The sequence below is a fragment of the Taudactylus pleione genome, unplaced genomic scaffold (assembly GCF_031769625.1).
Source record: "Taudactylus pleione unplaced genomic scaffold, aTauple2 ptg000436l, whole genome shotgun sequence".
Lineage (NCBI taxonomy): Eukaryota > Metazoa > Chordata > Amphibia > Anura > Myobatrachidae > Taudactylus > Taudactylus pleione.
In genome coordinates, this window is record NW_028284838.1 from 7,202,700 (window position 1) to 7,216,301 (window position 13,602).

General features: G+C 43.2%; 1 protein-coding gene across 1 annotated transcript; it reads right to left on the minus strand.

The window, feature by feature from the left end:
• Positions 1–9,232: 9,232 nt before the first annotated feature.
• On the minus strand, positions 9,233–10,240 carry LOC148505834 (sperm acrosome membrane-associated protein 6-like). Its single transcript, XM_088447664.1, has one exon. The coding sequence runs from the start codon at positions 10,238–10,240 to the stop codon at positions 9,233–9,235; it is 1,008 nt and encodes a 335-aa protein (XP_088303790.1).
• Positions 10,241–13,602: the final 3,362 nt, after the last annotated feature.

A 13,602-nucleotide genomic window follows, 5' to 3' on the forward strand; every position in this document is an offset into this window, starting at 1 on the left:
GCCACAGGTTGCTCACTAGAGCCGATTGAAATAGCCGCCCTAATGGCGGATCGATGTTGAGCCATGCGCTCCTTAAACTGCCTCTCTGTCTTGCCCACGTAATGTAACCCACATGGGCAAGACAGGAGGTACACGACAAATCTGGAACTGCAAGTTAACGTATGGTAAATCTTAAATCTCTTGCCAGAATATGGGTGCAGAAAACTATTGCCCGCAACCATATACCTACAAGTTAGGCATCCCGTGCATTTATAGCAACCATGTTTTTGTTGCAAAAAATGTACCGAGGTATCCCTAGAGAAACCAGTAATGTCAGTTTTTACTAGAAAATCCTTCAAATTACGGCCCCTGCTATAACACGGGCGAATTCTAGCATTGGTCAAAAAAGGCAACTCAGGATCCGATTGGACCAGAGGCCACAATTGTTTGACTTTTTTATTACTGAACCTACTGCTCGTGCTGTATCTATTGACCCATGTGATCACATTCTTATCAGATTTTTTAGAGCTAGAGTGCAACAATTCATTGCGACTGATTTTTAAAGCCTTGTTTTTGGCCTGAAGTAACTCATTGAGTTGGTACCCTCTATGAATGAATTTCTTTACCATAACATCGAGTTGTCGATGTAGCTCACCACTCTCACTGGTGATCCTACATACTCAGAGCATCTGTGAGTATGGCAAACTATTTAAGGTTGAAATAGGATGGAAACTATTATGTCGCAGAATAGTATTGCGATCTGTGGGTTTGACGTATAATGATGTCTGTAATTGACCAGAAACAGATTTAATCCTGACATCAAGGAAAGTAATCTCATAAAGATTAATATTATACGTCAATTTTGCAGCTACATCAGACGAATTGTGTGTCTGGATCAAATCATTAAGCATTTGTTCCGTCCCAGTCCAGAAAATGAGTATATCGTCATTGTAACGAAGGTAGAGAAAAATGGAAATGGGTTGGCACAGAGACCCATGGGCAGAGATAATGGGTCTGCCTGGGGGACTGTGTCACGCTGTCCCACTCTCTCATCTCTTGTCAGAACCAGACCAGGGAAAGCAGAAGTGGGTATGCGTTCCCAGTACCACAGATCTTACTTTTTTCATCCCTGACCCTATACATCAGTCATATCCCTTGGCACATACATCAGTACAATCTCCATGTGATACTGGACCTTCATATAATGTGATCACTCTGAATCTCACTATAACAGTGCATTAATAATAACCTGTAGACCATACATACAACGTTATTACAGTATAATTAAATTCTTTTGCACTGCCCCATTAAGGGATTATTTTTCCTCGTGCAGGTTATAAAATTGATTGTTTAACCAATATTGGTATTAAATGGGGTTGGTGTCTCTACAAATTATTGACAATGCCAGGATATAATCTGTGATCTCATTGGGTTCAGGATTATGTACATTATTAAGTGTAATGTTATGCCTTTATTATTTTGAGATCGTGGATACTTACTGCACTAATTATGATCTGACTATTGTATGAGATTTTATACCTACTTGTAAACTGGTTACTTTCCCTTACCATTGGAATTTTCATTGGACCAAAATAAATCAGATGTACTTATTGATTAGTGAATTTTAGATCTTAGGATATGACTAACAGCTTTTCTGTTTTGCTAAATAGATGTGATCATGGTAAACAAGTAATTTTTTTGATTTCTATTGTACAATTTATTGATCTATTGATCATCCTTCTATCTATTGTGTGTGACATATTTTACTTGTACCTTACAGAAATTTATCTCGTGGGTAACTTATTAGGACCCCATGAATCATTATATTTTCGCCTATTTTTATTGATCTAATTATCAATCAGTATATATTAATACAATTTGTGTCACTGATACTCTTATTTACCTAGAGGTAGACATAGTACCATGAGTTATGTTGATTTAATAGGATATATAAATCTTGCATATATACTATTACAGAGCCTATGATCGTAATTACGACTTACCTATTTTCATGATATACCAACCTCATGTTCATGCTACCACAGACCATACGATCCTGATTATGATCTGTTTATTGTGTGCATTTGCGTGTCACACATTTACTATATATGTTTGTCTTTAATCAAGTTTGTTTGTGAATTAGACTTTATTTTAGCTAAGGCAATTAATTAAAGTATATTTTAAACATTTCCAATATTGATATTTGTTTCAAGAGTGCCCCATAAAGACTTATTTGTCGTTTCTCAGTCTTTGCCCTCTTGCAAATTCTATTTCTTTGATATATCTTTATACATCTGTAAGTCCATCACCACAATCGACCCTCCCTTATCCGCTCCACGGATGATGATATCCCTCCTTTTACTGAGAGAGATCAAGGAATTATATTCATCCTTTGTTAAATTAGAATACACAAATGGAGCTGAATCTGAAGTACTCTGTTCCAAAAGTCTCGTAAGAGTTTTTATGGACGCATTGAAGCATTGAGGTTCAAACTGTGAACGAGGAGCGATCTTACGTAATTGTGATGGAACAACTGGCTCTGAATTCACACTGGAACTAGTATTTCTTTTACCAAAATATTCCTTCAATTTCAAAGTACGTTGCAATTTAAAGGTGTCAATTTTCCACTGAAACTCATCATGCTGGTTAGTTGGAACAAAAGACAATCCTTTGCTTAACACAGAGATTTCAGAATCATTAAGAGGGGTCGATGACAGATTAAAAATTACATCTTCCTTCCTCTCGGCGGTTTGGTGTTTATTCTGCCTTTTTGTCTGCCCACCCCTTCTCGTGGGTTGGGTCTTGTACCTGCTCGCCAAGCACGTGTATCGACCCCTAAAGGGATCTGTGTGTTACCCTTAGTACTAACCGGAGCAGCCCAGCTTTCATTGTCACTTGCTGAGGTACTTGAGTTACCATAGTAACTAGATGGTAATCTCCGTTGTTTAGAAAAAACAGCAGGGTTAGATTTAAATCCACTATTCAGCCACCCGTACAGCTTATGTTGATCATAATCCTGTCGGACCTTCTCTCGTTTTTGCTTTTTATATTGCACAAGATCACAAGATCAATGGCTGTATCAGTATTTTTCTTTCTTTTTGTGATATAATTTGTGATAGTAGTGCACAGTATTATCTATATGGTGTTCATGTTGCTCGCGCTATGTTTTTATATTTCTATGTTTTTTAATTGGCTGCAGTTGCTGTCTGCGTGCCCTGGTATCCTTGGTTACCGGTTGCCATGGTTGCAGCGGAAAGTGGCATAGGCTGTTGTTGGGGACGCTTGGGGCGCCTTCTGGTGACGTATGCAGATACACGTGACTTGTTCACGTGTGTGTCCGTCCGTTTAGCCGGAAGTGCGCGCGGCGTCCTCGTTCACGGGGTGGTGTATCTATGATGTCTGTAAGGTATTTATTTGTCTCTGTTTTCATTGTATGTTTGTATGTCAGTGTCTTGAGAAAGGGGGCTTGCCCTCCGAAACGTCGACCATTCAAACTGAATTTTCACCTGCATTTCAAGTCTCCAAGTGACGCCTTTCTTTGGACATATATATATATATATATATATATATATATATATATATATGTATGTTGGGTATGGGATCCCGGCTGTCAGAATAACGACACTAAAAGGCAAGTTCCCTACCGCTAACCCTTACCCCTTCCCCCGGATCTATCCCTCCCGCCTTAGTGCCTAATCATAATCCCTAACCTAAACCCCCAGTGTTCTCCCAAGAAATTTTTTCCAGCCGGGTGGCATCCAAAAGTAGCCGGGTGGGGGCCTTTGCAATTATGCGTGCCGGGAAAATGGGTATCTCCCTTACCAATCCAGCTTGACAGGTCTCAGGCTGCTCCCTCACTGGCTCTCAGTCAATAGTGCTCATTATGCAGTGCCCCCTGTAGTTTTCCCCTATGCATTGGCCCTTGTAGTTTAACTTTGCCCTTATGCATTGCCCCCTGGCTGAAGTAGAGCCCCCAGACTGGTCCCTTATGTAGTGCCCTCAGGCTTAAATAGTGCCCCCAGACTGGCCCCTTATGCAGTGCCCACAGGTTTAATAGTGTCCTATACAGTGCCCCCAGACTGGTCCTGGCCCCAGCCCAGCACTTACTTTCATTTGCTGGCTGCTGCCTCGCACTGACTGGATTTAATTAGACCAAGGAGGCGTGTGGGGCAGTCCCCTCACGTTGCGGGTGACGTTATGACGCAGTGCATCACTGGGAACGCTTGCCTCTGAAGCGATCGGAGGCTTCTTTAGCCTCCGGTCACTTCAGAGGCCAGCGTTCCACAGCAGAGGTTGGCGGGGAAAAGTGCCGGGCGGCAGGCTGTTTCTGCCGGCCGATGCACCCGCAGAAAACAGCCTGGGGAGAACACTGAAGCAGCAAAGCTGGTTATACAAACATGACATTGGGGTGATTCATTTGTTTATAGCTCATGTCTAAAGTGACTGGGAGCTATTATGAATTTCTGTTTGTATCCTCCTGAGGTGTAAGCAGAAATCCATGTAAAGTAGGGCTTTGAGGTTGGTCGCAAGTGCCGGGCGCACCTTAACTGCAGTCTGCCTGGAACATAGCACAGGAGAAGCCACATAACGCATCTAATCCCATGCATTAGAGTGGGAGAATGCATTTGTCATTACTATGATGGTGGTTGCTCAAACTTTGTGGATGCCACTGTAAAGATGATATACATCAAGCTATTTATTTTTAACAGCAAATTTTGTCCCAGTTGGTCATGAACTGGAGTCATTATTATGGTTTTTTGTATGATATCTTCCAGTGGACAAAGTGGGGTGATTTGCCTTACTGGCACTTTCCTCATAGAATAGATAATCTAACTTACCTCTTGGTAATCAGTTACCACAAACAAATAAGACTGCAATGCAGAAGCCACAGTAGGTGAGGTTTCTGTCTTTCTACAGAAAATGGCTGCAACAAATCTCAGTAATAGACACTGCTTAGGATAGAATCTAATTCCGCTAAAAGTGATATTCTGATAAAACCTTTATTTAGCAGAATGAACAAAGCAGGAATTGTTTTGTTCTAGTTTACTCATCCTCAGTCTCTGCATCAATCTCGGGACACGTGCAGGTTTTAGTGATGAATACAGATTCTCATATGTGGAAAGTTGCCTGGATAATCGCATAATCCACAAATTGTTCTGAATTGCAGAGAACTACTGCAGTGATACTGGATCTAATTGTCTCTCTTTTACATGCAGTGTATTCTCCATTTCTGTTTAGTGTGTGACATGAGAGAGGGGGGGGACACAGACTAGAGAACACTCCTTAAATTTATTTTAACATTATTTATTAAAATAAGACATAAGCCTATCAAACTTCCTGAAGCTTCAGGGGTTAGGTAGCTTCCGGCCATTCAGTTTTCCATATCTTCACTTCTAAATTCCAGTTTAGACCACTGTCTATATCTCCGCATTTTCAGCAATGAGCGTCACTTATCTTAATCAGAATCTTCCCTTCACTTATATGCGTTGTGTGACTATTAATATGAGCTGAGGGGAGGAGCTGCTAGACAGGGAAGGCTGCCTCCCCTGGCTAGCAATTAACCCCAGGGTTGCCGTTCCCACTGCCAGCCTGTCACCCTGGTGGTCCAGCAGTCACGCGGGGTATGCCTCTGTGAGGGGGAGCCCGATGCTAGTGCCTCCGGTCTGTCCCCAGAGACCGGAGGCAGCCAACGCGCGGCGGCCCGTGGCTTACTTGTTCACCGGCGCTTCCAGGAGCAGTCGTAGGGAGTCCCCAGAGCCCAGCTAGTACAGACTCTGGGGTCCCACCATGATCCCCAGATCTGTACAGGGTGTAGGAGCGGCAGCGTGGATGTCCTAAAGGACAGTCTGATGCTGCCGCTCTGAAGAGTGAAGAAAAAAAAAATTAAACTCTTCTTCTTTAAAGAATCAGCTTAGGGGCTGCTCCTGCAGCCCCACTGCGCAAGGGTGACCCGACTTTGGCCGGGCACCAACTAAAACTGAGGTGCCTGTGGCTCGGGGGCAAGATATAGAGGAGGATGGTCCCAAGTGCATCCTGTTAGCAGCAAAAGCTTTAACTGTGTGGTGCCCGTGGATCCAGATCCAGCTATACCCCCAAGGTCAACCCTGTGGACTTTGTAGCCACCGAGATGACAAAGGTAAGTTCTTACCATATCTCTTGTTTTTCCAATATTCCTCTGTCCAATGTCTGTGTTCTTTTGCCCATATTAATATTTTCATTTTATTGGCCAGTCTCAGATAATGGCTTTTTCTTTGCCAATCTGCCTAGAAGGCCAGCATCCCGGAGTCGCCTCGTCACTGTAGATGTTGACACTGGCATTTTGCGGCTACCATTTAATGAAGCTGCCAGTTGAGGACTTGTAAGGCATCTTTTTCCTCAAACTAGAGACTCTAATGTACTCATCTTCTTGCACAGTTGTCCCACTTCTTTTTCTACTCTGGTTAGAGCCTGTTTGTGCTGTTCTCTGAAGGGAGTAGTACACACAGTTGTAGGAAATGTTCAGTTGCTTGGCAATTTCTCGCATGGAATAGTCTTCTAGAACAAGAATAGACTGTCGAGTTTCACATGAAAGTTCTTTTTTTCTGGCCATTTGAAGAGTATAATCGAACCCACAAAGGTGATGCTCCAGATACTCAACTAGCTCAAAGGAAGGCCAGTTTTATAGCTTCTCTAACAAGCAACCCTGTTCTCAGTTGTCCTAACATATTTGCACAAGGGTTTTCTAATCATCCATTAGTATTCTAACGTGCTTGGCAAACACAATGCATCATTAGAACACTGGAGTGATGGTTGCTGGAAATGGGCCTATATATACCTATGTAGATATTCCTTTAAAAACCAGACGTTTGTAGCTGGTATAGTCATTTACCACGTTAACAATGTATAGAGTGTATTTCTGATTAATGTTATCTTCATTGAAAAAAATGGTGCTTTTCTTTAAAAAAATAAGGAATATTTCTAAGCTACCCCAAACTTTTGAATGGTAGTGTATATACGATATATTTGTATAAGGTCTTTAGGGTGCGGGTTATAAGCCAGCCATTCTGTATGCCAGCCTCCAAGAATGAGGGGAGTGTAATTAATTTAAACTGCATTTAATTACAGTGGTACAAAATATGTTGGTGTACAACTTGCATAAACCAGAAGACCCATGATGTGGTTTGCAAGCTTATAGGCTCTATTTAGAACACATAAATACCTTCTCTTAGTGATATAGCCCCAAAAGGTTTCATTGGGGAGCGATCAGTTATGCTATGATAGAAACGTTAAAATATATAAAGGATTTTAACAAGGTAAAGGAAGGAGACATTCTTCAAAGAAAGAGAAGTATTAGAACAAGAGGACATGTTCTGAAACTGGAGGGTGGTAAGTTCAGGGGAAATTTGTGGAAAAATTACTTCACAGAAAGGGTAGTCTACAAGTGGGATAGCCTCCCATCAGAGGTGGTAGAGGCTAAGACAATAGAGCAATTTAAACCTGCATGGGATAAACATAAGGATATCCTTCAGAAGAAGTAGGGATCAATAAGCGTTGAGGTAACAATGTTTAAAAATGGGGCAGACTAGATGGGCCAAGTGGCTCTTATCTGTCATCAAATTCTATGTTTCTATGCTACTTATGGAGAAGAGAAACTCTCTTCTCCAAACTGTTCTCCAAAAGCTGACACCATTTTTACATGGTGTTAAGGTTAGATTAAACAGAAAAACACACAAACAATGCAGGTACATATTTTTTTTTTATATATTTATAATTCCCTGCTCAAAATGCGATCACGGCCTTAGCAAGGAGACTAAAAGGACTAGAAATGGGGGGTGGGTGGGGTGCTTGGGGGCATGCCTGGTACTTACAGACATGCAGGGCTGCCCCAAAGCTCTCCTGTCTCTGAATAGATCCCGTGCGCATCTATCCACCAGCGGTGATCGCTACACCACTATTCTTCACACACGGGTTGGGATGGTACACGCCAGGTTTCAGCGTGGTGCCGCCAAAAGGGCAGTGCGCATTCAGTTCTTTTGAAATTGGGCAGGATGCTCTATATATATATATATATATAGAGAGAGACATTCAATACAACACCAGCGTTCTGGGTGCCCAAACACTTCAGGCAGACTGCACTCACGCTGAAATTTCAATAATGGGTCCACAAGAACCTCAAGTTCAATGTTTCAGTTTATGAAACAAACTTCTGTCAGGAACAATTATAACCACATTAAGCTTACCTTTATAGATGCTCCACATAAATATGGATACCTAGCATCTACCATGATCCAGGCATGGCCCAGGTGTACAGCAGCTGTCGGGTGGGTACTCCTCCCCCAGGATGGCAGCAGATCGGAGCAGGGATATTAGGCTCACTCTAAAGCCCTGGGCACAGACTTGCTGACCGAGGAGGAGTAGGCCTGTATTTGTACTTAATTCAACAATAACACAGGGGGTTCCACCAGCGGTCACTGTAAATGGTGGCTGCAGATCTAGATGGGGAGGTCCCATGTGCTCCCTTTGGTAAAAACAATAATAAAAAACCTGATGACCTGCGCCTGTCAATTTAGTTGTAAATGCTGCAATTAATATGTGCCCCTTAATATTCAATTCCAAGGTACTGTGTGAATATTTGACCAATAAATATATGATATTAAGGACAATGTAACAAAATAAACAATAACAGAAAATGGTATAAAGAAAATCCCTTTTATTAGATCACAGTGCTTCAAGGATGATGTGGAGTAGCCTGGAAAGGGGTACCATACGGAGGATATACCAGGCTTAGAGGTGGGCATCCCTCACCTCCAGTAAATGTGGATTATAAAGTCCTGGTGAGGCCCCACCTGTGATAAATCTTCAATCTTCTTGCTCCCTTGTTGATTCCTTCTTCAGGCTGCAGTCGATGGTGCTGACTATACAGCCGCTTACTTAACTTCCGCAGTGCTCTCCAGGGTGAATACTGCCTCCAGTGCAGAATGAGGGAGCGGGTCTCTTACGGGCTCGACTTTGCCAATTGCAGAGGAGACTAGATGGGCAGCCCATGCTATATGAGCCACTAGTAGAGAATGTGGCACCTTGCCAGGTGGTCGCAGTGTCTTCCGGGATTGATGGAATTTCTGGTGGTGCAGTCTAGCGAGATAACGTGGCCTGAACAGAGTCAGGTCCCGGGGATCTTTTAGTGAGAGTCTATGCCAGGATGTTAAAAGCAAACAGTCTTTGTGGGATAAACCTTGTAATAACAGGTGTTGATGACTGAACTTGAGCGTGTTGGTCAAACAAAGTCTTCGCCAGGTTCTTTTTCAACATTAGTTGCATAGCGAAATACAAATATTACCATTATAGTCAGCAAAAAGGAGATCAGTGCGATCACTGCAGTGATGGCGATGCAGGTTGGGATACTCGTTGATATTTTATTTTTAATCAGATCTACTATACTGATGTGTTCCCGTGTTGGCTTCTCTGGCTCAACAGTGATGTCTGAGTGCAGGACGTCATCGAAGATATTCTCTAGCTCTGCAATTTCCTTTCCTAGTCTCCGGGTCACTTTCAGGTAATAAAAGGACTCTGCTATTACATCGTTATCCTCATCCTTTATTTCACAAGCATATGTCCCCTGGTGGAATGATCGCGTAGGCTCAATTAGAATATGCAGGTCTGGTCCTGTATAAATACTGGTGAAGGAGCTCATATCAGTCACCCTGATGTTTCTAGCAAACTTCCATGTTACCGTTATGTACTCCGGAAGGGGAAAGGGCACGCTGCAATAAATGTTTGCCTCTGTCAGCTCTAATACGTCGATGTCTTCAAGTGGACACTCCACAGGTACCTGACAGTCCTCCACTGTGCATTCATCACACTTAAAGACACGTGCCGCTTTTTGAAGACCGCAGGTGGATATACAGTTTTCAGCTGGATTCTGCGAGACAATTTGTTTCACACCGTCTATCAAAGATCTTATCTTGTGTTCAAAAGCCGCTGTCCAATCTTTTGAAGAAAGTGATGGCTGGATCTCCTGGACAGTTTTATTAAAGCTTAACAGATACTCTCTAACTCTGATCATCTGTAAATACGGTAGAAGAAGCTCATCCATAGGTTGAAATCCTTTTCTTACTGTATTCAGGCATTCGACTGCATCCATCTTATCCAAGGTATGGGCATATTGGCAAATTCTTGCCTTATCCTCAGGTGTCACAAGACAGTTATAGCAACAATCATATACATCTGCTCCACAGAAAAGATATAAGACACAAAGAAGCAGGCAACGCTTCTGTACTCCCATGGTTTCCAGCAGCAGCGTTGTGTCTTCCTGTCCGCCAACAATCGTAGAAATTGTCACGCTTTAAAATGAAGAATAGCCTTAAGTATGCATCTCCTTCGGTTATAAATACCTTTAGGTTATGCCTATCATTAGGTTATGAGTCTCTGTAGACTATGTATCATCTTAAGTAGGAGAGCATGTGTGCAACAATAGGCCATTGTGAGGTCACAGGACTGGTTTGTCACATGTCATGTGGTTGCCAGCAGACTGTTATATGTGATGTATGACAATCAGATACCTTACATCTTATTTGAAGATAATTTCAATTAGTGTTATGTTTATTTTATTCTATCTTGTCTTGTAGAACATCCCAATTAATATGGTTGTATAGCTACAAACTGTCTGTAATCACTATTCTTATTTTCATGTCTTTATAAGTGAATATATATTGCACAGGAAAATATTCAAAGGTCAGCAAAATGTCTTGATGGGGGATTCAGGTTAAATATGGGAGAAAAATGGTCAGAATTTGCGCATTAGAATCCTACTGTGTATTTGTCATATATGTAAATGACCATGAAATCCTGTGTTACCTTGCCACTGCAGACAGTCCATACTTATTTCTCCTGCTTTATCATCAATATATACAGTGACAGGCTTTCTTTTGTTCTTTTTATATGCACCTGTCGACCTACGCTATGTAGTTAAAACAATGAATAAGGAATAATACAACTGTACATGTGTCCATTAGAAAATGTTCTTCCAGGATTGGAAAAAGCTAAATAATAAATAAATAAATAACAGTGTGTGTGTGCGTGTATAATATATATATATATATATATATATATTAGGGGTGAGCGGGTTCGGATTTCTGAAATCCGAACCCCCCCGAGCCCCCCCGATCCGAGTCCGATCCGAGTCAGGCTCGACTTTTCCCGCCTGACTCGGATCTGAAATCGAGGCAAAACGTCATCATCCCGCCTTCCGAGTCTCGCGGGTTTTGGATCCTATATAAGGTACCCGCGTCGGCGCCATTTTCTCACTCGGCTGTGGACAGTGAAGAGGGAGGGTGGGAGTTAGGGCTGTGTAGTGTAGTGTAGTGTAGTGTAGTGTAGTGCTGCTGTTGTCCACTACTTCAAAGTCCATAGGGGCTGGCTGTGTTGTGCTGTGCTGCTGTTGTTAATAGGGGCTGTGTCCACTACTTCAAAGTCCATAGGGGCTGGCTGGACTGTGTTGTGCAGTCAGTTCTCCATAGGGGCTGTGTCCACTCCAAAGTCCTGTGCAGTGTCCCAGTCCTAAAGGAGTGCTGTAGTGTTGTCCAGGGGGTGCTCTGTCCATCAGGGGTGCTCCCCCCAAGTGCTAAAAAAATAATATATTTTCTGTGTTTGTGAATTGTGTGCGCAGTAGCCGCACGTGCATCAACAAAGTAGTGCCAAGCGTGCGCCTGTGTCATAAGTAAAGGGCCGGCTGGCTTGACCGTTAAAGGGTGCTGTAACCCCCGAAAGTACACTCCAGTCCAAACCCAAAAAAAATTATTTTCTGTGTTTGTGAATTGTGTGCGCAGTAGCCGCACGTGCATCAACAAAGTAGTGCCAAGCGTGCGCCTGTGTCATAAGTAAAGGGCCGGCTGGCTTGACCGTTAAGGGTGCTGTAACCCCCGAAAGTACACTCCAGTCCAAACCAAAAAAAAAATTATTTTCTATGTTTGTGAATTGTGTGCGCAGTAGCCGCACGTGCATCAACAAAGTAGTGCCAAGCGTGCACCTGTGTCATAAGTAAAGGGCCGGCTGGCTTGACCGTTAAGGGTGCTGTAACCCCCGAAAGTACACTCCAGTCCAAACCAAAAAAAAAATTATTTTCTGTGTTTGTGAATTGTGTGCGCAGTAGCCGCACGTGCATCAACAAAGTAGTGCCAAGCGTGCGCCTGTGTCATAAGTAAAGGGCCGGCTGGCTTGACCGTTAAAGGGTGCTGTAACCCCCAAAGTACACTCCAGTCCAAACCAAAAAAAAAATTATTTTCTGTGTTTGTGAATTGTGTGCGCAGTAGCCGCACGTGCATCAACAAAGTAGTGCCAAGCGTGCGCCTGTGTCATAAGTAAAGGGCCGGCTGGCTTGACCGTTAAAGGGTGCTGTAACCCCCGAAAGTACACTCCAGTCCAAACCAAAAAAAAATTATTTTCTGTGTTTGTGAATTGTGTGCGCAGTAGCCGCACGTGCATCAACAAAGTAGTGCCAAGCGTGCGCCTGTGTCATAAGTAAAGGGCCGGCTGGCTTGACCGTTAAGGGTGCTGTAACCCCCGAAAGTACACTCCAGTCCAAACCAAAAAAAAAATTATTTTCTGTGTTTGTGAATTGTGTGCGCAGTAGCCGCACGTGCATCAACAAAGTAGTGCCAAGCGTGCGCCTGTGTCATAAGTAAAGGGCCGGCTGGCTTGACCGTTAAAGGGTGCTGTAACCCCCAAAGTACACTCCAGTCCAAACCAAAAAAAAAAATATTTTCTGTGTTTGTGAATTGTGTGCGCAGTAGCCGCACGTGCATCAACAAAGTAGTGCCAAGCGTGCGCCTGTGTCATAAGTAAAGGGCCGGCTGGCTTGACCGTTAAAGGGTGCTGTAACCCCCGAAAGTACACTCCAGTCCAAACCAAAAAAAAAATTATTTTCTGTGTTTGTGAATTGTGTGCGCAGTAGCCGCACGTGTATCAACAAAGTAGTGCCAAGCGTGCACCTGTGTCATAAGTAAAGGGCCGGCTGGCTTGACCGTTAAGGGTGCTGTAACCCCCGAAAGTACACTCCAGTCCAAACCAAAAAAAAAATTATTTTCTGTGTTTGTGAATTGTGTGCGCAGTAGCCGCACGTGCATCAACAAAGTAGTGCCAAGCGTGCGCCTGTGTCATAAGTAAAGGGCCGGCTGGCTTGACCGTTAAAGGGTGCTGTAACCCCCAAAGTACACTCCAGTCCAAACCAAAAAAAAAATTATTTTCTGTGTTTGTGAATTGTGTGCGCAGTAGCCGCACGTGCATCAACAAAGTAGTGCCAAGCGTGCGCCTGTGTCATAAGTAAAGGGCCGGCTGGCTTGACCGTTAAAGGGTGCTGTAACCCCCGAAAGTACACTCCAGTCCAAACCAAAAAAACTTATTTTCTGTGTTTGTGAATTGTGTGCGCAGTAGCCGCACGTGCATCAACAAAGGAGTGCCAAGCGTGCACCTGTGTCATAAGTAAAGGGCCGGCTGGCTTGACCGTTAAGGGTGCTGTAACCCCCGAAAGTACACTCCAGTCCAAACCAAAAAAAAAATTATTTTCTGTGTTTGTGAATTGTGTGCGCAGTAGCCGCACGTGCATCAACAAAGTAGTGCCAAGCGTGCGCCTGTGTCATAAGTAAAGGG